The following is a 24,870-nucleotide window of genomic DNA, read 5'->3' as shown; positions in this document are numbered from 1 at the left end:
GCTGTGAGCTCTCTTGTGGCTATACAGTGTATGATTAGCATATGCACACTTTTATGTTAATATGTCTTCTTACATGCCCAAACCATCTCAGTCTACTTTCTTGCAGTTTTCTTTACTACTAGTCTCACCTTTATTGTTCTCTGGATCAATTCATTCTTAATTTTGTCGTTTTGTGTCACTCTGCACATCCACTGCAGCATCTTCATCTTCACAAGACACAATTTCTGTTCTCCTTTCCTCGTCATTCAACTTTCCGCTCCGTATAATAAGGCAGGTCTCACTACTGTTTTGTAAACTTAATTCTAAACTTTTTGTTCTCCAATGCTCCTCTTCAGGTACCTAATTTCTCTTGCAGAGCTGCCTTGGTCTCATTTACCAGCCCGATGTCATCCGCAAATAGCATATTCCAAGTCGCTAACTCTTAGATATTCTCGTTATTTTCGTCCTTGGTGCAGCGTACATGTAAAATATATTTCTTTCGCCTCTTTCTTACCTTCGAAAGTTTGTACTCGTATATCATCTTTTCTCCCCGTTTTGTTTCTAAGGTTTGTTAGTGAAGGATTTCTTTACAAAATAATAACAAACTACCTGAGCCGTACTTGAGAAACGTCGAGAAAAGCTCCGCTTGAAGAGTATAATACCTCTTCTCGATTTTCCCAGAGAAATGCATATACTATGTTATATGATCGTTAATGAAATACTGATTTATGAAAAGTAAACAAAATCGTTAAAACCATTTTATTTTTTGAGACAATAACATTTTTTTTAGTTCTCACCCTTGAGTAAACTATCCCTATTTTGGGGATAGGTAAAAAATTCGAGAAACCCCTCTCGGGAATCTCATAAAATAAGTTTAAAATATGGTTCATATACGTTGAACTGTATCATCTCTAAAGGGATAAACATTAGAAAATGTCCTTCTCGGTCGGTTTCTTTTTAAGGATCGCCTTACTTCCTTCTCTTCTATCGAAGCTAGACAGTACGAGGGCTGGAAAGAAATAAATGTCAACCTTTTGTCCCCGCGCAGGGACTTTTATTCGAGCTACTGTTGGCAACACATATAGAAGGTGAGTCTCGGCTGGCGGCGCTAGTGTAGGGGCTGCAGTGATATTAGTGGAATGCCGCAAGAGATCTACCACTAGTCATAACATTTATGATAATATGCTTGTATATAGTAGGATCACGGCGCTCTAAAGAGAATGTTTTCCAAGTTAGAATAACGTGCATCGAAGATCGAAGTGGCCCGTGGAAAAAACGCCAGGCAATGTCACGCTGAACTACGTGAAGCATACTGCAATGACGCATTACCATATCAGACTGTGCCAGTTGGGATGCAGCGCTTCGTGCAGGATGTGATAGTGTGCTACGGGAACCAGGTGAAGGTCGACATGGGGTTGAAAACTGAGTCATTGAATTGATTCAATCTTTGCTGCATGTGGACAGGAGGTGGACTGCCAGGGAATTGGCTAACGAGGTAGGAACATCCCACACTACAGTCTTGAATGTGTTGCATAATGTCCTTGGTTACTGAAAAATTGCATCCCGGTGGGTACCGCATCACCTTACAGACGTTAAAAAATGACACAGGTGCGCCGTTGCTGGTGATTATTTGGCACGTTACAGACGGGAAGGTCGCGTGTTCTTGCACAGGACCATCGCATTTGACGAAACATGAGCGCGCTCTTACGAGTCAGAACTTAAGTGCCAATCAAATGAATGGCGCCACCCATCATCTCCACGACCCAACTTCATAAGGAATCCACTTATTGTTTTGTATGATCACGCCCGTTGTCACAACGCAGGTAAAGTGAGGAACTTCTTTGCACGATGCGGGTGGGAATTTCTAGAACACCCACCTTATTCACCGGACATGAGTTCATGTGACTTTTATTTGTTCTCTAAAATGAAAGAATTACTGCGAAGGATGCGTTTCCGCATCAGAGATGCCATATTTCGAGCTATAGGTCGCTCTCTTGCAGACATCCACAAAGAGGGTACGACTGCTGGTACCCTGCGACTTTCCTACATCTGGCAATGGAGGTAACATGATGCAACATGCTACAGCTGTGATCATAAGTTTCCTTAAGAAAATTTCCCTTGATTGACACAAAATTTTCCCTTTTCTTATCAAATTTTCCCTAGTTTGTTGAATGTCCAGTGTAGCTATATTAAGGGAAGTGCTAACCACATTTGTTTTATTCATTTGCTTTTTGCTTCTATTATTTTACTTTTTTCTTCATTTTTCTTTCTTTACAAAAAATACGTACAAATATATCTAACCAACAATGGGTGTAAACAATGCTACTTTAAACACACACATATTGCTATTGTAATGGTTTATTTGTGAAGAACAAAGAAAAATTTTAAGCATTTATATTGGTCACTCAGTCAGCGCGAGAATTTCAATGGATTTTCACGTTTTATCGAAAAATTCAATTTTTCACTTTTTGCTAAATTTACCTACGAAATTTCCCCTTGATGGGAAAATTTCCCTCAAACTGCGAACATTGTACTGCAGGCGATTACTTGAAGGCCTGTAAAAGTCTTATGACTGTATAATAAACGGTTCACAAAAGATGTATATGCTGCCACTCATTTCTTTCCAGCCCTCGTAAAATTGTGGATTGCTGAATGAAACGTTACCTAAAAGACGAAATGTTTCATGTGGAGTATTGCGTTATATTCAGTAGTACTGTATCATGTGCGCATTACGGAAAAGCGACCGAAAAACGACTATAGGTTTTTGAAATGTAAGCATCCCAAGGAATGGAAAAAAAAAAACATAATTAAGTCTAACGGAAGACTAATAAGAAAGTGTTATAAACAGTAGGAGAGAAAAGAACAATATTGGAAGGATATTTTGCAAAAAAGGAAAATGAAACTAGTAAGGACATTGTTTTGTAAGAAATTATCCATTAAGAGGCTTGGTAGAAACAGTCGTTCTTTCAGAAAAAATGTTCCGGGGGAGCACACGTAGTATTCCGGGGGGCACTTCTGGTACTATTTTATTTATTATTATATTATAGACGTATTATTTTGGTCTCGTCCGGGGGAGCTCTCAGAGCTCTGGGGGGCACTTTCCCCCCAAAAAAAACATGTCTTAAGAAACACTGGGTAGAAATTGTGGTGGAAGCAAGAGGACAGAGGAATGAACAGGAATACAATTTATGTTCAATTTTAAAACGTAAAACTACCACGTCAAAGACAAAAAGATTAGCAGACGACCGTAGTGAATGGTAGCTTCTGAATTTGCGGCAAGAGACCTACCATTAGTCGTAACATTTATGATAATATGCTTATAGTAGAATTACAAACCAAACCAACTTTTCTTATCAATAGCAAAACTAGGGATGCGCACGAGACGAGTCGAGACAGGATTTTCCTGACAAAATTCGAGTCGAGACACGGCTCTTCCAATAGAAAAATATACATATTTCGAGTCGAGACATCACTTTTACAGCACATTTTCGAGACGAGACAGCCACAAATATTGTCTCGTGCGCATCCCTTAGCAAAACTGTGAAAGTGACATTAGTACCGCACATGGATTGTTAGTGAGTGAAATGTGGCCACCATTACAAAGGGTTAGGCACTTGACATTGTCACTAGGAAGCATAAGAAGATTTACTTGCTCTTCCCTTGAAGACTGCCTTCTGTATGTATTGATCTTCAAGCAAAAAAGTTGATTTTGTTTGTGCGCAAACTATATATGCGAAATTGTATTTACAAACGAGGAGAAATATATTCAGTCCATTATTTCATTTTAACATTTTGTGTTTTCCGTCTTTAGGTAACACGAAGACTATAAAGCAGGGCAGATCTAGAAGGTAAAAACTAAGGGGGAGGGTAGGCTGAACCCAGACTAGGGTAGATATATCATGAGTTTTCTATAAACTCATGATGCCTTAAATTAGTAGCTATTTAATAGCTTAAATTATTTTTCACTTAAAAATTGAAGGAATCTAGGCCCCCCTGGTCCCGGGCTAGATCTGCCACCGCTATGAAGTACAGAATCCATAATTATGTGGGCTCCGATCTATGACTGGAGTTCAATTCGGCAAAGATATCTGCTGCACAGACCATAATCCAAATCAACTATCACAGGATAGATCTTTACCACTAAACTAGATCTCCTTCTAGAAGGTTGGTTTACAGGATCATGCCATCGGTCTTAGTACACAGTAAACAAAATGGCTGTATTTGCTTAACACAATGGCTCTGTTACCAGAGTTATGTTAATTTTTTTTACACATGCTTGGTACTACTTCAACTTCATTGTATTTTGGAGTAAAATGTCAAAATGGTAGTCAGTAAATCAACCTCCCGACATGATGAGGAGTCATTTTGGAAACGCATCATTGATGTTATTTTATATACAGTTGTCAAACACTATTTTTACAATATATATATATATATATATATATATATATATATATATATATATATATATATATATATATATATATATATATATATATATATATATATTAAACGAACATGATTCTTGTGAGAGATCATAATGTGGCATAAGTTATTCATAAGTAGTCACGAGGAACGAAATATAGTCGGCGACGAAGAGGAACACGATAAATATATGAATTTCTACTCGTGTAAATATTGTCAGAAAATTCATACATTACAAAACTGTTTTCATTAAAGACTATATGAAATATAATATGTTCTTCATTACTTGGTAGGCCTATACATGTTAAGTATACTGCTCAATATTTTGCAGACAAACAAAATCTAATATAAATTCTCAATATTTATGATATCCTTGGAAGGCAATGTGCACATCTAAAATTATAGTATCATAAGGAGGTACCAACCAAAAGGGCACATGTCACCAAAAATTCGAAACTGAGATTTCAATTGGAAGCATTAGATTCAATTGAATGATAGATAATGTTCGTTTGCATCTCTATCATCTGAAAAAAAATATAGTTTGCATGCAATCGTATCATCGTCGTCGAGAGCTCTTTCCATATTATTCCTAAAAACTGTTTCTAGGTGCACATGTATCTTTTTAAAATGCAACTCCTCAGATGTGTCTGATACACAGGATTTTGAGGCGACTATGGTGTCTTTTCGACTACGTCGTTGTTCTTAGAAAGTGAAGGTTTCAATGAACACTAACGAATAATACAGTTATTAATATTAATATTCCAATGGCTACCGGTCACCATGTTCGTTATGGTGTTACTGACAGCACATGATATACATAGAAAGATCACCGTAATGTTATTAATTCCGCATTCCTTCGTTCACTTACCTACTTCTGTAGCACTACTGCGATGTTATCTTCACAAGGCTCACCACTGTTTTTGTGGCAAATCGGTAACACCAGACCTGTGTTAACCGAAACAGCGGACCTTCGTTGAAATATGCTAAAATGGTAGTTATACTAGGCCCAGTATCCTATATTAAAACTGAATTGTTTTACACTATAATTTTTTGTTATGTATATACTGCATGTTTTGACTAGAGGTCTGCGCGCGGGCGGGACTCGGGCCTGCAAAGCATATACCACTTCGCGCCCGGGCCGTAAATTTTTATATATACAACCATATTTCTCGGGCCTAACTTTGTAAATACACTGCAGAACGACATTTATTAGACCACTCTTTCTGGAGAACCTTAAAAGCACAACTGCAAAATTAAACCTCTGATTGGTGTGAATAAAAATACAATTTTATGTTAATAATTAAGTTTCTGTAATTCGGGCTTATTTCGGGCTCATTTGATTGTCACACGAGCTCGGGCCGGGCTCCGGACTAAATACTAAAACATATTTCGGACTCGGGTCGGGCCTCACATTATAAATTCACGGGCTGGGCCGGGCCCGGGCTAAAAATTCCGGCCCGTGCAGACTTCTAGTCTTGACACATATTCAACTATTACACATTCCTAAAAATGGAATTAAATCTTTAATTGAAGATCTTAAGTTATGATCTGTAGGATAAAAGAGACCGACAAGTACTGAACCTTGAACCTGAAGGATCATAAAAGAATTGATGAAATGAAAATCTGGCAGGAAAGAAAATAATTTTGAGAAAACCCAATGACACGGTTGTCCATCACAAACTCACATGGCTGGGATCGAACCTGAGACCTCTTGTATTAGGTATCATTACATTCGTATTGACTAAGTTGTATAATGCCATAATATAATGCTAGACCAGAAACCATACAGTCACTTCATGTGTTGGGAGGTATTAAGTTCCAGTGAAACAAAAATAAATAAATAAATAAATAAATAAATAACGAAAAAAAAGAAAGAAACAATATGTATTGATCGTATTAATGGTTATAAACAACCAAGAAGGAACTGTAAATGTCCTTATACGCTCTTTTTTTTTCTTTACGATTGTTTGCTAGGAAAAAGTTTAAAATGTTTGTCTAAAGAGAAAACGCTACTTAAAGTTATCAGTAATTGCTGACTCAACAGGAAGATGTCTATACTCATACAATGTATTAATGGTAACTTCTGCACGAATGACCTGGTGCCCCTGTTTCACTTTGGTGCTACGGAGATGCAGAGGGTAGATAACAGTGAAAAAGTAGGTTCTTTATAACCTGTTAGATGTCGCAACTTGTTCCACGTTAAGACTCAACGTGTTTCTGTGTTAATGTTGAGTCTTAACTATGACGTTAATAAATTTTATGGACGGAACACTATTTTTATTTCAGAAACGCATTTGTGAAAAATTTAATAGATAAATCTTAAATATAATTTCAACGTATTTGCCCTTGTTTTTGTTTTTATTCTCCTTTCTATTGGCGTTGATCTAGTATAGTAAGGCAATTGGGAAAACCAGTTCAATTGAGAGGTAGTAAGCTCCAGTTTCGAAAGCCGGAAGTAACTGTAATGTGCTGATCACACATCACCCAACTAATATTCGTTTACCGTATATACTGTAACCCTTAGTGCGCTGTAAGCCAGTAGAGTTTCCTTCTTTTCTTTCTTTTTAGAAACACTTTAAAATCTGTAAATTTTTATTCAAAAGTTCACAGTAAATCAGTGATGAGATCAGTGATCAGTAATTTTCTACTCTGGAGTAGAAAATCAAAAGTTCGAGTTTAGATTGCCTCATTAAGTAGATCGCCTCATTAATAGTATTTGTGGCGATTATCCTAAGGACGTTAATTAATTAATTAATTAATTATCCTTCTGTTTCCCTTAGTGCTATCTTTTCTCTAGTTATTCATCAAGAGTGTTAGTTTAGAGACTATTTTATAATTTAAATATATCGAAACTAGCAGCGTTCACCCCGCTTCGCTGCGGTCACCCCGGAACGCAATAAACTTTGTTACTTAGATAATTTTTACTTTTTCGCTTTCAAGTGATATGATAAAAACCATAGAAGATTGCAGTAAATCTTAACATTATATCGCCTGTCATTTATGTTAACCCGCCCCGCTTCGCTGCGGTCATCCCGGTGCTGGCATATTGTAAAAGTGTCTGTAAAAATAAGCAAATCAATTAAAAAATTTTAAACAGAAGATTCAAGCTATTTTCCGCTGTATATCGCTTGTCATTTATGTTAACCCGCCGAGTGACACGGTCATGCGGGTTGCATATAAATACGTTTATTTTTACCTATGATGAACTAATAACAAAGGATTTGTACGTTATGGACACTTGAATGGTCAATTATCTCAAGACACTGGTAATTAAAAATTAAAGTGATATGATAAAAACCATCTAGGGTCCAAATCCTAATAACCCCCCAAAAATGAAAGAAATTGGTTCAGCCGTATTAGCGTGATGAGCGGACAAAGGATTTTGTACGTTCTCTTTTATATATATAGATTTATTTACGCTTTTATGTTCCTGCACAGATTACCATATCAAATTTATTTGTGTTTAGTTCTTCTGAATTGAGCTAATCCAATATAGTGAATTCAGATTTTACTTTGGTGGAGGAGGGGGAGATAGACCCTTCATCGATATAAATAGTTTCACGTTCTTCATCTGTACGAATATATTACGTATGGTATTATTGATTAAAATGTATATAACGTTAGTCACGTAAGCCTTGCAATACGAATGGGTCTTAAATGGAATATACAATTAATGCGCTGTTTTTTTAGAGATGTCAATTGTATAGAAGGGTTGATATATGTATCCCATTAAAACAAAATAAAGAAAACCTATTCGAATAGGGCTTTGTAAAAAAAAAGTAATTTGTTTAAATAGAACAATGGCTTGGAATCTCACGAAAAGGAAAAGTTTAAATTGTGAGAATGTTAATGATGCTTATAATAGGTAGCAACTAGTCCAAATACATTACGAAATCGTCGAAAGAAATCAAGAACAAGTGCTAATGTCCCATTTAACGGTAAAAAATACGAGAGAGACACCAAGAGGCAAACGCTGTTGTCCATGTTGTAGTGATATAAACAATAAAAACGATAGAATCGATAACCACCAAATTTTTACACTGACATCATTGAATAATAGTTTGTATAAGTTAAAATTCTGTGGTGTAAAACTTCTGGAAATTCACTTTTGAGTAAACCTTATTATTATACACGAAGTAAACAGTGTTCATTAAACTCACCTAACATAATTTGCACCTCACAAGTATTGTGGTTGTATTATACAATATTTAAAATAAATTGGCTTCCATTAACAGTCAGCTCAAGGCCACATATACTAGACCAACGCTAACCTCTCGATTAGTGTAGTGTCCAAACGGAATTCAGCATATAAAGAGACTCACTTTAATATTCGGCCACCCCATATTATTGTAATGTGTGCCCAAGGACGCATTAATGTAAATACATAGAAATTAGTAAGTGATGATACGAAATAACTATCATGTATCGTGTACCATTTCAAAATGCATAAAATTTGTAAATGCAAACTATACCTATTTAACTGCTATGTTTCTATAAACTGCCTTATATCATGCAACTTTAATATTCGGCCACAAAAGTGACTTGACGGTCTTATTTCTCTATCTTTGGTTTAGAGAACAATGGGATTAGTGAACATTGGGTTTAGAGAACAATGGGAACAATGGGAACAATTGGAAGGAACATTGTATATAAAACTCATTTCTCGTCTTCGTATTAGAGAATGTGAATGTATATTGGATTTACAGTGCAACACGTTTAATGGGGCGAAAAATTTGCAACACAACGTTTGAATAGCGCCAGTTGGCCATCTTTCGCCACGAAAAGGGGGATTCCAATAGATATATTACCCATCTCTTGAATATACCACGAAGTACAGTTGCTGACATCGTATGACACTACAAGAACGAAGACAGGATAGACCATCAAGTAGAGAGGTCAGCTTAACAAAATAAATGAACAAGACAAACGTGTGATTGTGGGAAAAGATAACAAAACTCAGAATTAAGTGCACCGAAGATTGCAGCGGAATTGTTGCAAGAGTGTAGAAAGGAAGAACACCCGGAGACTATTCGGAAAGTACTGAGAAACGAAGGGTACCACGGAAAGGTAGCTAGCAAAACCCATTTGTCAACAAAGTGAACAGAAAGAAAAGGTTTCAGTTCGCTAAAATTTATGTGCAAAAGGAACCAAAATGGTGGAAAGACGTTTATTTTGTTGATGAAAACAAATTCAACGTTTTAAAGTCAGATGGAAGGGTTCTAGTGTTCCGTAAGATAAATGAAGAACTAAGGAAAGTGAACTTACAAGCAACAATGAAACGTGGTGGAGGTAGCATAATGATTTGCGGGTGAATATCTGCAGGCGGTCTGGGCGAACTCAAATTTATAAATGATACAATAACAAAAGAACAATAACTGGGCATTCTAAAGAGACTACTCAAAAGTTGCCACAAATTTGGAACCCGCGAGACTTATCAAGACAATTATCCTAAACCTGAGTAGCTTCTGTATAGTTGCTCCAAAGTTATCGAAACTCCACCACAAAGTCCGAATCTCAATCCCATTGAAAATTTGTGGGATGACCTCAGCTCTAGAGTCAGAAAAGTGTCGGTAACATCAAAGGAGCAACTGAAGAGAAGGTTGACAGAAGAATAGGCCCGTATTGCACCTGAATATACCACCAAAATAACTGGAAAAATACAAAATCACTTAAAGGAGGTAATACACGGTAAAGGGTATCGAACTAGGTATAAAGATCTTTTTATTGTATTGAGGAAGGCGACAGAAATATTTCAATGTTGTGTGGTGGCCGAATATTAAAGTGATTATAATTTTTGTTTCTGAGAAGAAGTGTTCTGATTTGTGTACGTCTGCATAAAATTTTAATGATTTAGTTTTTTGTAAAAAATGAAGAAAATATACAGGTTTTACATAACGTAATTACTGTAGTTCATAAAATAAGATTAAACACTAATACAATGAGGTGGCCGAATTTTAAAGTGAGTCTCTGTAGGTGTCCACTAGATACACTTATTTTGTGATCGAAAGCTTCTAGGTTCTAATTTCATCCCCAGTCACCACAAGTGGGAATTTGCAAAGTTTCTTCTCATTTCTACCAGATGAACTTTAAAATAATGTATATATAAATACGTATATGCAGGTAGATCACGCCTGATTTCCTTCTTAAAAGTATTTCTTTCAAAACCGAAAAATTATGATCAAATAACTCATTTTTTTTTACATTAAAACAATACTACTATCAGGTTCGTAACCAGACCACTATGACAGGAGGGGCTGAGATAATTTTGGGGGAAACTAGCTTCAGTTCATCTTGTAGTCATGCATGTATACCAACAAACAACTGAAAGTTTCAGAAGGGCTTCTCCCTGCCTACCCCTAGCTACGGACCTGATTACTGTACTACATAGACGTGCAATAATAGAGAGCTTGCATCCGGTTTCATCTCAGACCATGTAAATTTGTGATGAACAAGATGGTGTCCGTGAATTTTCGTGGGGTTTCCCTTTTCTTGTACTATTTCATTACACTAATTTTTTCATCATAATTCACTTGAGATCACCATTCGTCTCCTGTAACTTAACCGTGCTAAATTATCCCATACATATTATCTTTTTAATTTAATAATCCTCATTTTATCCCCGAACGATATATCACATAACCTCTTTTCCGTTTATAAAATTTTACTTAGCTTCAATATAGAGGACTTCGAGGTGGTAGACATAATGACCATATGAACCGCTTCCTGCAAAAAGCAAACATGTCCAACATTTACACATTTTCTTTTTTGTAACGATAATGGTTTGTAATAGGTCAATGGGTCGTTTAGGCATCGCGACACCTTCAATTTTCCGTTTACTGCAGAAAGGAAACTTGTCACGAACGAGTTTCCTAAATTTTGGCACTAAGTGAAACTTTGTAGTTTTCCCGTTAGAGGTAGCTCCTTCATGTCCAATGATAGGGATTTCAGGATAATACGGAAGAAGCTAAGGGAGGAGGAAAACTACACACTGGATGACGTTGTTGCGCTCATTAAAACTTCTTCTACCATCTCCAACAACTTTTCTATTGTTCAAATGGAAGCTACTGGTTTCATTAACTACAGTTTCTGGTGGCCTGAATTTTACAAAAAAAAAAAAAAAAGTATCTGAGCGATGCCAAAAATGTCCCTAAACACCTAAAAACGACTTCCAGCATTTCAAAATACCATGAGATGTACTTCTTATCTCTAACTCCACTTAGTGTTCAGTGTAACATGAATATTGGTGTCTTGATAGTGGATACTTTTAGGCTGAGGAACTCTGGTAAGCAATTTGACCTGCCTTCCAGGCAAGCTTACAACTCTGTTTTGCCCATAAACAATAAGAAAATGGATGACATTAAAAAAGTTGGTCTACATACCTCAAGAAAGGATGCTATTTTGGAGTTCAATAGCATTCTGACCCATCAGAAAGGAAACACGTTCTGATGACAAAGATGACTGATTAATTTGTAGCCCCACAACCCACATATTCTGAAATGTTTAACAGCTATATTTCCTTCCAATAAAGGATGTTTATCAATTTCATTGTCGTTTTTTAAAAAACAATTCAATCCACATTTTGTTTGAACAATGCATTTACTGCAGAAAGGAAACATGTCCAAAACACAAAACAGTGCCCCCCTCCATCCCCTTACGTCATACACAAATTTTGCTTATATACTTATTACTTGTGCCGTATTACTTATAAACTTGAAAACGGTAACAATGATTATTTTACGTTATTTGATGGTCACGCATAAACAGTTCCGTAGGAAATGTTTCTTTATGATCAAAGTACAAAGTAATTTGGCATTAGTTATGGAAAAAGAGTGTTATTTTTTTTAAAGCTGGCATATAATTTAAATTATATTTGTTTTTATGCTGTAAAAAGAACGTTGAGCTGGAGGTTCGAAACCATAGAAGAATATTATGCAACCCACATAAGTCAACTGTATATCCAGGTTGCATATGCTTCAGGCAAGAATTCATTCACAAAAGAATACCGTATTGCAGTTTAAATTTATCGAAAATGGATAAACATAAGCACATAAGCACAACACTCATTTCACATCATCATCATCATAGGTATTCTGCCCTTATTGGCAGGTCACTTGCCGCAGCTGAGAAGCTTCCATGCTCCACGGTCCTCCGCTAACCTTTTCGTCTTTGCGTATGATCTTTCTGTTTTAATATCATCCATTAATTGTAGTCTCCTTCGCCCCCTCCCTCTCTTTCCCGCCACCATACCCTCTAGGACGTCCCTCATGATACAATCTCTTCTTAGGCAATGTCCCAACCAGTTTCTCTTCCTCTTCCTAATAATATCTAAAAGTGTTCTTTTCTCACCCACCATTTCTAACACTCTCTCATTCGTTTTCCGCTCGACCCAACAAATTCTTTCCATTCTTCTCCACACCCACATTTCGAAGGCTTCAAGTCGATTTTCATCACATTTACGTAATGTCCACGTTTCCGCCCCATACAGTACAACACTCCACACGAAGCATTTTATGAGTCTTTTTCTCAACTCTTTGTTCAAGGTCCCACAAAACAGACTTTTCTTTCTTTTAAAGGCTTCTTTCGCCATTCCTATCCTTGCTTTTATTTCACTTTCGCATTTCATGTCATTACTAAGAATACTACCCAGGTATCGAAAACTATTCACTTGTTCTATTTTCTCCCCTCCTACTTTTATATTTGACACAGACCCCTTCGTTCCAATCACCATGGCTTTTGTCTTTCTAACATTTATTTTCATCCCATATTCTTCAAAGCCCTTTGTAATTTTTTTCTAACATTTTATTGATTTTCTTTCCAGATTCTGCAACAAGCGCCATATCGTCTGCAAATCTTATGCATCTAATCATTCTACCTCCTACCGAAATGCCATCATCATCATGTAGGCTCTTTTTCACTATCTCTTCTAGATAGACATTAAATAGTGTTGGCGAGAGGCAGCATCCTTGTCGAACTCCCCTTCCAATTGCACTCTCTTCCGTCAGTTCTTCCCCTATCCTAACACTTACTTGTTGGTTCATGTATAAGTTTCTTATGAGTCTTCTATCTTTCCATTCCAACCCTATCTTTGTTAGAACTCCCAACAACAATTCCCAATTCACGCGGTCAAAAGCCTTTTCTAGATCAATAAATACAACATACATCTCTTTCCCTTTTTCTATAAATCTTTCACCGATCACCCTTAATAATCCAATAGCATCTCTTGTGCCCTTACCTCTTCTGAACCCGAACTGCTCTTCCTCAACATCTTTATTTGTTCTTCCATATAACCTTCTGTTCAGTATTCGGAGCAGAATTTTAGCTGCATGAGATATGAGACTAATAGTTCTATAATCCTCACATCTCTTTGGGTTCGATTTCTTAGCCATCGGTATCATGATCGTTTTCAGAAAGTCTCTTGGCCATTCTCCTGTTTCATATATTTCATTGCATAGTCGCCACAATTCTTTCTTTCCCTTGTCTCCTATATTTTTGATGAATTCGATTGATATGTTATCTATTCCTGTTGCTTTTCCATTCCTAATCTCGGATATAGCCTTTTCAAACTCATCCCGAAGAATACTAAATCCTTTATCATCCTCGCCTACTTCATTTTCTACTTCACATTTAGGCTACACGGTCTATCCCTACTCTCATATAAGTCTTCAATGTATTCTTTCCACCTTCCTATGACCTCTTTTCTCTCGCTGACTACCTTCCCATTCTTATTTTCTACTGCCATCATAATACTCCCTTGTTTCCTCCGAAATTCCATAGATTTCACCTCCTTGTACATTTCCTCATATTTCCCAACTCTTTCTAATTCTTCTATGTCCTCGCCTTTTCTTTTGTAAAACTCTTCCCTCGCTCTGTCTGTTTCTCTTCGTAATTCATTATTTAACTTTCTGTACATCTTTCTGCCCTCTTCTGTATCAACCTGTTTCCACATCTTCCTCTCCCTCATTTTCTGCAACATCTGCTCTGTAACCCATAGTTTCTTAGCAGTTTTGTGTTCGCGGTAACCTACTGTTTCTTCTGCAGCCTGCTGTAAGCAACGTTTAATATGTTCCCACCGTGCGTTACTACCTGCGCCTATCCTTTCCTCGTTTGAACATTTTCTTCGAATTTTTCAGCGAAAAGATTTCTTATTTCCTCGTTTTTCAACTTTTCAGTATTCAACACTTTGTTACCTACTTTTCTTCTGCCTACATTTTTTAATTGAATATCTACTTCGGCCAGCACCAGATTATGATCAGAGAAAATATCAGCCCCGGGAAGGGTCTTCGCGTTCTTTAAGCTATTCCGATACCTGTCCTGAATCATAACATAGTCTTTCTGATACCTTCCGCCGTCTATTGGTGATTTCCATGTATATCTTCTTCTCTTGTGCTGATTGAACCAAGTGTTCCCAATTACTAGTGAATTCTGTCTACAGAAATTCACCAGTCCCTCTCCCATTTCATTTCTTTCGCCTAAACCATATTTGCCTACGATACTACCTTCCAGTTTTTCTCCCACAACTGCATTGAAATCTCCCATTAGAATTATACATGCACCCTTCTTCTCCCTATCTATAATTTCTTCTATTTTCTCATAATTTTCCTCTACTTCTTCATTTGCATGCGAAGTCGTCGGTGCATATGTCTGTATCACCACTAGATCCTTCGTTTTCCCTTTAAGTCTTAACATCATAACTCTATCATCAATAAATTCTACTTTCACTACCTTCTCCTTTAAGCGCTTTCCAAGAATTATTCCTACGCCATTATGACCGCCCTTTTCATTACCTGAGTAAAACATTCTATATCCTTCGCTGTTCAATACCCCATTACCTTCCCATCTAACTTCACAAACGCCTACCAAATCTAAATTATTTTGTTTCATTTCTTCTTTAAGATTTTCTAATTTTCCTTCCTGTAACATATTACGTACGTTACATGTCCCTATCCTAAACCTTTTGCTCTTCCTTGTCTTTCTTCCTCTGTTTGCCTACCCCCCATTATTACTTTCTCGTCCAATAGTCCTTCCCAAGCCATCCCCCTCCCGGAGATCCGAATGGGGGATATTTTACCTCCGGAACTACATTTTGACCTGCGAAAGACCATTGTTCATATGTTCTCTTTTTTGCTGCCAGCAAACTAGGGAAAATAGAGTGGTGGTTTCCCGTTGCCTTCCACCCCGCAGTATCCCAGCCGTTCAAATCACTCTGACCACGCCTGGGACTAATGTCCAAGTTGCCGTACCAATCACTATGATTTCCGCCAACTTGGCTGCTGGAGAACTGCTGCCTTCTCCCAGAACACTCTTCGTCTGGCTACTCCATTTAGACCAATTCGGTAGGGGTGGCCCTTCTGGTAGTGAACTACCACCGACACAGCTCTAAATTTCACTGTAGTACGCAATCCTCCCCACCCGACACATAAGTGTCTTCGGAAAGGTGGTGTTTATCGGGGAGGTCACTCATTTCAGTAGTGCGTTTAATTAAAGATAGAAAGATGATGAGTGTTATACAATAATAATAAAATATTAAATTATCATTCATAATATTGATTCGTTAAGAACTCTTTATGTATATGAAAAAAAACAGATTTAAAAATCTTATTTTATTTCTGGAAGCAAAATTCAGGAAGTGAAAACAGAGCATAAGTCGTGTGAGACCTAAAAATAAATAAAAAAAATAAAATAAATAAAATAAAATAAAAAAATTGAGGAAACTACAAAGGAGGACATCTCCATGGCTGCAGATCAGTTATGACTGCAATTGTGAACACATAGCAATACTTAAAACAATAGAGTACATCGCTAGAAAAAGAAGATTGGTCATTCATGGCTATGATCATTCTCCAACACACTTCTGGAAAGGAGTGTGGAGATAGAGGGAACATGGCATAAATTTCTGATCTGTAACCACAAAAGATGAAGTTTCTTTATCGGCTTAGTCAATCATTAACCAAAGCTGTAAGGTAAAATAACATATTAAAGTTATTTACATATCTATTGACAGTTTCGTTATTGTGGAAGCTCGTATATTTACATAGACTTATCTTTGTAGTTATTAAGTATTTCAGTATTCTTCTATAACATACCTATTATTCACTCAATGGATCTTTATGTCAATGTTAAATGAGTAAAGTAATCTATAATTTTGCAGTCTTGCTTTGGTTCTGTCCTGGTGTCGAACTCAACACTTTTAGCACCTCTTTTCAGAACCAAGGCTATAGAAGACATGGATCTACACATTAAGGTGAAATCCGAATTACCGTAATGAGTTTAATTTTAATACTCTCCCACCGGGAATCGAATCTAGGTGCCCGTGCACCAAAATCGCACCCACTTGCCACTAGGCCAACAGAGAAGACTGTTTAGTGTACTTGAGGTTGAATTTACTATCATTGATCATTATATTTTCTGCTGCTACAATTGAATGGCATAATTTTCTATTATCAAAAGCTATACTACAGATCATCTTCTTCTTTCTGAGACGTACTAAAAGAAGCTAATGAAGGACGTCATATCATGAAAATAATAGGAAAAAGAAGAAATAGCATGATTGGCCATATTATTCGACACTTCGATTGGATCACTGTGTTGATAGAGGGAAAGGCAGAAGGAAAACCAGGAAGAGGAAGACAAAGGATAGGATATATAGATGCAGTTATAAAGAAGGGACCTTATCAAAGTGTTAAACAGCTCTCCCAAAAGAGAGAAAAGTTTTAAAAATTCCATGTTGCCCACCAACCTATGGTTGAGGTGAGAAAGAAAATACTACAGATTTTGTATATCTGTTCAATGTGTAATTGGTCTATTTAAATTCACGAATGAATATTGTCAATGATGACAATTCGAGATCCAAATCACTCTTTTACATTAACTACCAAATAACTACGGATTAATAATAAATAGTGAAAAACATCATTCGATGTTACAAAAGAGTGAAAGAGGCTCAGGTACCGCTTAAGATATTTCTTCGGATCGTTGTTTAAATCTCGTTCATAATACAATGTTTAAAAAAGGGTCTTCATAAAATAGCTTAAACAGACAAATTATTTCTTAGTTGACTACAACCCACCAATCCCTTTTTTCAGAAATGCTATTAGGTCAAGGTTCACAAGTAACACTTAAAAAGTTTGACACAAGATGTGTTTTATATTTGTATCTAATAAATTTTTATATATACGTAATTATTAAGCCCTAACTGCAGGGACGCCCGTAGGATTTTTCCCAAGGGGGGAGGCAAAAGACCAATTTCATGCGGGCAAAAACACAGTCGTGAAGAGACACATACACTCATTCACGTGTGCAAGTAACACATCACTTAAAACAGCAATTATTTATGCAATCCTTATTAACTACAGTAAATAAATTTTACCATTGTAGTATTTAATGTAAATATGTTAAGTACTGTAGTATATGAGAGCAAATTAGTGTATTTTGATCTGTATTTTCCAAGAACTGAACATCCTTTGAAAATACAGGGCAAAATTCCCCCTTGCCCTCCGCTAAGGGCGGCCATGCTTGACTACAATTCAACTTACAATTTTAAGTACACACAGTTAGAAACAAATAATTATACAGTAAACTACACCTTATCTCTCTGCGTCAGGTGACCAACTTACAGTTCATCACGTGCTTGTCTCTGATCTTAAGAGACTTGAATATACCCATACAACTTCACGTAAGTATTCTTATTTAATGACAAACATTACATATAAGCATCTTGCTTACCATTACGTATTTTCCAGTAATGATTTACTGACCTTCTACTGCCACTTAGAAAGTGTTTACATGCCAATAATGGCACACACGTGCCGGAATTGACTGTCCATACTCTATACCAGTCAGTGATGCCAATCTGGAACTTTATAGAATTCATCCTGAAAGATAGAATGAATTCTATTTGGTCTTAAATTTCTCACGAGCTGTACTAATTACAATTTCAAAATTTATAAAATATGAAAATTAAAACTATTGTATGTCACTTACTTTCTTCAATTTTTGAGTGAGTTATTCGAAACTTTCGATATTCTAAACTTATCAAATAGCTTATGAATAAGTATATTCTTAATTTTAAAAAAGACTATCGAAAACATTGGTAAAAGTAACACGCTCTTTACATTTTGTTGTCAGAATTTAGTATTTTTATCACGCTTTTGTGCCATAAACTTCTATTAAACGCAATGAAACTATAGACAAACTTAATTCTCCAGTTGTTTTGTGTGCAACGTTTTAAGCAGTATCTGTTTCTTGTTTGCTAATTTACTTTCCTCCGTTTATTATTATTATTATTATTATTATTATTATTATTATTATTATTATTATTATTATTTTTATTATTATTATTATTATTATTATTATTATTATTATTATTATTATTATTATTATTAAATTCAAGAGTATAATTTACAATTCTTGGCACTTGGTTTTGGAAATTCACAAGTTACTGCATAAATTATTTCCACACTAACATGTGCTTTCCAATAACAAAATTTGTCAATTAGCACTAATTTCACATTTATTTGAGCGTCATTAGCCTACTTTCCGATCATAGAGAGATTTTTTGAGGTCGAAGAAATAAATATATGAAAAACCCTATATATGCTGCCATTTTTTGGGGCGAAAATTCCCTTTATACTTATTCAAGAAATTGATGAGATTTTCCCCACGAGTTGGCAGCACTGATACCAATGGTTTCCAATTCACTGGTGTATGTCGTAAGTACGCACTTTTACAGAAAGAGAAATCTATTGAAAGAAAAAAAATAAGGAAAGAAGGAAAAGGGATGAAGTTAGTGACAGTGTACGTGTAGTCAGTAGTAACCCTGCAAAACCATTGACTACGCTATCGATGATTTTTTTTTTTTACTTGACACGACTGTCTTTTATCAATGTCAGATTATTTGCCTGCTCCTGGCTTTGTCCGTATGATTTACTCAGAAAGGGAGAAGTATTTGTGTCATCACAGAACATTCCCTTCCAGTGTTTCTTCCAGACATATTTTTTGGGGGGCACTGTCTCCCCGGAGCTCTGAGAGTGCCTCCCCCGGAAGAGACCAGATTAATACGTCTATAGTATAATAATAAATAGTATAGTACCAGCAGTGCTCCCCCGGAACATTGTTTCTGAAAGAAACACTGTTCCCTTGGAAATAATTAGCCCAATAATAGATGGCCGGAGCGGAGTGCAGGACCACGCAACTTGAAAGTAAGAGTAATTAAAAAAAAAATATTTTTCTTCAATATTTGAAGGAGACCTTACATCTACTTGAGGTCCTCAACAGAGTTTCGGAACATGGGAGAGAGGGAGGGCACACGCGAATGTATATACGAGGTTGGTAGGACATTGAAAAATAAATTTAGGTAATGGGAGTCTCACGAGTTTGCAAATACTGTAAAACTAATGGAATTTTAAAAAAAACTTTTACATGTTTGTTTCCTATACAAGTTGACTAAAAATTGTGATGAAATGAGAACACAGAATAATAACAGTTGCTTTGCATAATCACCACCATGATAAATAAATGCTATTTATTTACACTCCCCCAAAATTCAACTCAATTACTTTCTATTTTACACTATAAATACTGTATAACTACTATATTTTATATTATAGTGCTATACTACTATAGTAAAATATGTAATTTATTTTATATTATGTATTTTATACTAAACGAGAATCCTTTGTAAAGTTTGTATTTGCTTTTTCGTTGCAGCAAAGACGACATTGAGAAGACTTGAAATCAGTTGGCATGGGAAGTTGTTTCTCTTCTGAAAAAGTAGAGCCAACTGATCACGGAAAGGTTAGTAGAAGTGCTTTTAATTCTGTTGTGATTCATTATTAGAAGAAAATTTAAACTGATCAGATCACAGAAGGCTGTCGAATTAAGATTTATTATTAAATGTTAGAAAGACAAAAGTCATGATGATTGGAACAAAGGGTTCGGTATCAAATATTGAAGTAGGGGGGAGAAAATAGAACAGCTGACTAATTTTCGATACCTGGGTAGTATTATTAGTATTGATATGAAGTGTAAACGTGAAATAAAAACAAGGATAGAAATGGCGAAAGAAGCCTTTAGAAGGAAGAAAATACTATTGTGGGAGACCTTGAATAAAGAGTGGAGAAAAAAGGCTTATAAAATGCTTCGTGTGGAGTCAAACACATGGGCATTACGCTAAAATGATGGTAAAATCCTGGAACCTTTCTGAGTAGTGTGGAGAAGAATGGAAAGAATAAGGTGGGTCGAGCATAAAACCAATGAGAGGGTTAGAAATGGTGGGGGAGAAATGAACAATTTTACATATTATTAAGAAGAGGGAGAGAAACTGGTTGGGGACATTGCCTAAGAAGAAACTGTATCATGAGGAACGTGCTAGAGGATATGGTGGCGGGAAAGAGAGGGTGGAGCGAAGGAGACTACAATTAATTGACGACACCAAACAGAGAAATCGTGCGTGAAGACGAAAAGACTACTGGAAGATTGCGGAACATGGAAGCTTCTCAGTTGCAGCAACTGACCTGCCAATAATGATAGAATACCTATGATGATGATGATGATAATCAGTTGATTTAATACTATACTATCCTTACATAAGTAGAGACTCGAAAAATGAGTCTATGGCTCTTGCTACGTAATGGGGCGTTTACACTTAGTCGATTTGCGTTCGATTCAGTTGAATTGACGTCACTTTTAACTTAATCGACCGTGTAAACGGGACTTCAATTTAATCGCTTGTTGATCGAAGGCGACTAATCGACTGGCAACTGAATTAAAAGACGTTCTATTTTCTGTGGTTGAAATAATTGAACACATCCATCAATCTGATTCGGCCTAGTTGCTTCGATTTAGTCGCAAATGCAGCGAGTCGATTTAGTCGTGCGGCTAAATCGACTAAGTGTAAACGCCCCATAACAGTGCACGAAATAACTATTTCGGTTGCAAGAGTTAGTATTTGATGGACTCTCCTTTGAAAACGTAAAGCTATAGTTTAGCAGTGAGTCACTGATGATATCCTGGACAGGTGTTGCTATTTGTGACAGAGTGCCTCAAATAACTATAGTTTCTTTGTAGTCGTTTGTGCAATTTTTGTTGTAATAGATGTCAAATATTTTCTATAGTATTCAAAATTGGGTATTCTGGAGGCACGACAGAATTTGAAACCTATTTTGCCTCTTCCAGTAGGTAATTAGTTTTGCCCCATGTCATAGTGTCCCGTCATCCACGAAGTCGTGCACCTTACACTATGGTACTGACGTATTGGACTTCAGGATGGTAGAATTGTAGTGAATTGCCGCTGTCCGACAATTGGCAGAATCGCCTTCATCGAGGAGTATGTAATATGGTTCCAAAAGTTTTGTGGGTTGTTGAAAAAACCGGTACTAAATGGCGTCTCCGTATCATTTGTAGTTTTGTAAACGTATACTTATTTTCGGCGACTGAATGGACACATTCCCGCGCTATGTATTAAATACCACTGAGGTTTATGCTGACCTGTCAATCACAACTACAAAGTTATTGGCAGAATTGGATGGCTTGGTCCTTGCGCTCCTAACATCTGCATTTTTCAGGCCTATCGTTGTTTCCAGTCAACTCGAACTCAGAGACGGATCCAGAACGGACTTCTGGGAAGGGGAGGCGATGGGTTCTAATACTGCTACTTAGAGCTACTTTTTGGAGCTCCAAACTCTGGGATGAGTTTTATTTATATATAAAATAAGAAAGTTTGCTTTTCTGGAGGGGGCAATCGCCCCGATCGCCCCCTGGACCCGCCCCTGCTCGAACTTGAGTCTACGCATTTCTTTCCGACTCATTTGAATTTTACTATAATTCCAGTGCCGTGCCATGGAAAATCAGCACCCTGGACGAGAGTATACGACGGCGCCCCCATACATATATTCCAAGTAATTTTTCATCTTTTTTCTCTCCGGAATTTTGCGCCCCTTATTCGGCGCCCGGAGTCGTCGCCCCGCTCGCCCTCTCCACGGCACAGTACTGTATAATTCTATTAACATTTTCTAACGGTACAACTAACACAACTCTGATAGTATGCTGACTTACACTTCAATACCCAATTGTGCGATCTAAGATAAATTTTAGCTTCTCATATCCACGTCCTCGCGCCACCTATGTCATATTTAGCGGCCGTTAGCATTCATTCGTTGTTTCCGCGAAGTCGTGTTGCTTGTAGATATCTTTTTTATACCATATTTAAAACTCCTAAATCAATACACATTGTGGTACATAAGTTCCCGGATTGATTTTTTTAAAAAACAATTTCCTACCAACGCTATTTGTGGGACAGCGATTGAATTAATGTAGTTGCAGTAGTTAAAAGACAAGACATGTGAGCCACACCACTGTTGTCAGTTTGTGTCAAAGTGTGAAATGGATGAGAAGGATGAATAACATGTAACGACTAAATTTTGCCATACAGCCGATGTGTGTGTAACAGACACGCTAGAAAATGATTCCAGAAGCTTGTGGTGATGTAACATTAAGCTAGACAACTGTTTTTGAGTGACACAAATGGTTTTCAGAGGGTTGAGAATGAGTGAATGACGACAAGCGCAGTGGGCGCCCCACAAAAACCTGAACCGACGACAATATCGCTGCCGTCGTCCCAGTTAAAGCAAATATATTCAATACACCGAAAACTAGTTTTATGAAGTTCAACCGAAGACCCGACACAGTTTCTGGCTCAAAAACAAATCGTAACCTTGGGTTATATCCCTTAGTCTCCAGACTTGTCACCAGTAAATATTTTCTGTTCCCCCAAGGTTAAGTTGCAACTAAAAGGTGAAAAATTCGACTTTATCAAGCAGATTCAAAAAGCTATGACCAACTAGCAAAACAGAATTCCCACGGAAAAGTTTCCCAAGGCCATAAAAAAGTTAGAAGTACGTGCTCAGCAGTGTATCGTTTCAAATGGAGTCTATTTGGACAAACAAACAAAAATGATAGCAGTGTTCTTATTTTTCTTCCAATTGTTCTAGTCCGAGAACTTAATGACTGGACTGTGTATTTAACACAATTGCATGTAATAAAACTAAATTAAAATAGTAATAATAATAATATATAAGAGGAAAGCTTGCCTTCGTCTATTGACAGTGTTCGAAAAGCCTACTCTAAATTATACTAATATTAGTTTTAGTTTTAAAATATCCATGGAAAATATAGTGAATACATTATCTAAAATGGATGCTTCAGAAATTACTTTCAGACAATTATTGAAAATTGTGAGAAATGAAAGAAAATAACTGTCAAGTCTTGACTGAACTGTAATTAACCTATATGAAATTGCTTATCGAACAATTTATTCCTCTGGGGCTTTTTAGTATTAATTTATGGTCTAATAATTATCTGCAAGGGGCGCGTTTACGAGAGTAAGTCAACAAGTATCTGGAATTATTTTTATTATTTCTTGCTACAAGAGTACAATGTTTTATTCATATCAAATTCTACATAGTCACCCTGTTTTTCAACGCACTTCTGGTCCACCAGAAATTAATATGGTCTGAGTGAATCAGGAACCTGTGACCCCAAAGGAGAGTATTCTACCTTGAATGACCATCTCCCACCCCATACACAGATATTTTTCTCTTTTAGAAAAATCGGTTTGCTGATACCATAAAATTTGATTGTCAGAAAGAATCTCGGCTTTAAGACAGAAATGCAATATTGTGCAACTTAACTATTTGATTTTGTCATACAAAAATAATAATAAATAAATTAAAAAAATAAAATAAAATAAAAAGAAAAACAAAACAATTTTACTAATGTCAACTAGTAACGCCTTCTTTCGCTAATGCACATAAAGAAAATTACACAGAACGCATAAATTGACACTTCTAATTTCCTTTCGTGCTCAAATACTAATTTTAAAGGAGGAAAATTGATGTTCAACTGTTGTGAAATACGAAAAAATCCACGCTCGATATGCTGTTATTATTCACAAACTTCCTTTGAAGAACTTGCAACTACATACGTATAACGATTGATAGCAGACAGAGAATGAAAAATGAATTCGTCAATACTCACTCAAACACGCAATTTTCTGATTATCAGCTTTTTATGACTCATAACTTGTGTGACTCGGCCTTCGAAGTAAATATTTACTGAATTCCACAGAAACTTTTCATTTAATGTAAACTTTAGGTATTATTATTATTATTGACGTAATATTATAATTATTATGCTTTGTACGATACTTCTTATTGCATGTTATCGTGCTGGTAAAATGAAAACGTAACTTCTCTAACAGATTTTCGTTTTCAATTCATATATTTAATCAAACAACATGTGCAGTAGTCCTATACATGGATTCTCTTAAGGGTGTCTTTTTTTATTTTTTGGGACAATTTCATTAATAGTAACATTGATTCAGTAGACTTGCCTTCCAACCTCAAAAACTCAGAATGTTGAAAAGGCTATAACAAATGTTTCACTGAAGTTCGTATATGGTGTGCATAGATA

At 36.3% G+C, this 24,870-nt stretch overlaps 1 protein-coding gene across 1 annotated transcript in view; it reads left to right on the top strand.

Annotated features, from left to right (window-relative positions):
- LOC145675973 (choline transporter-like protein 1) overlaps positions 1–24,870 on the top strand; it is a 156,114-nt gene that overhangs the window by 8,238 nt on the left and 123,006 nt on the right. The window contains exon 2 of the mRNA XM_081746802.1: positions 20,110–20,196. Within this exon, the coding sequence (XP_081602928.1) occupies positions 20,146–20,196 (51 nt within the window). The 5' untranslated portion in view covers positions 20,110–20,145. The remainder of the gene's footprint in view (positions 1–20,109; positions 20,197–24,870) is intronic.

The sequence above is a fragment of the Thermobia domestica genome, chromosome 18 (assembly GCF_964235325.1).
Source record: "Thermobia domestica chromosome 18, izTheDome1.hap1.1, whole genome shotgun sequence".
Classification (NCBI taxonomy): Eukaryota; Metazoa; Arthropoda; class Insecta; order Zygentoma; family Lepismatidae; genus Thermobia; species Thermobia domestica.
This window is presented reverse-complemented; position numbering and strand designations above follow the sequence as displayed.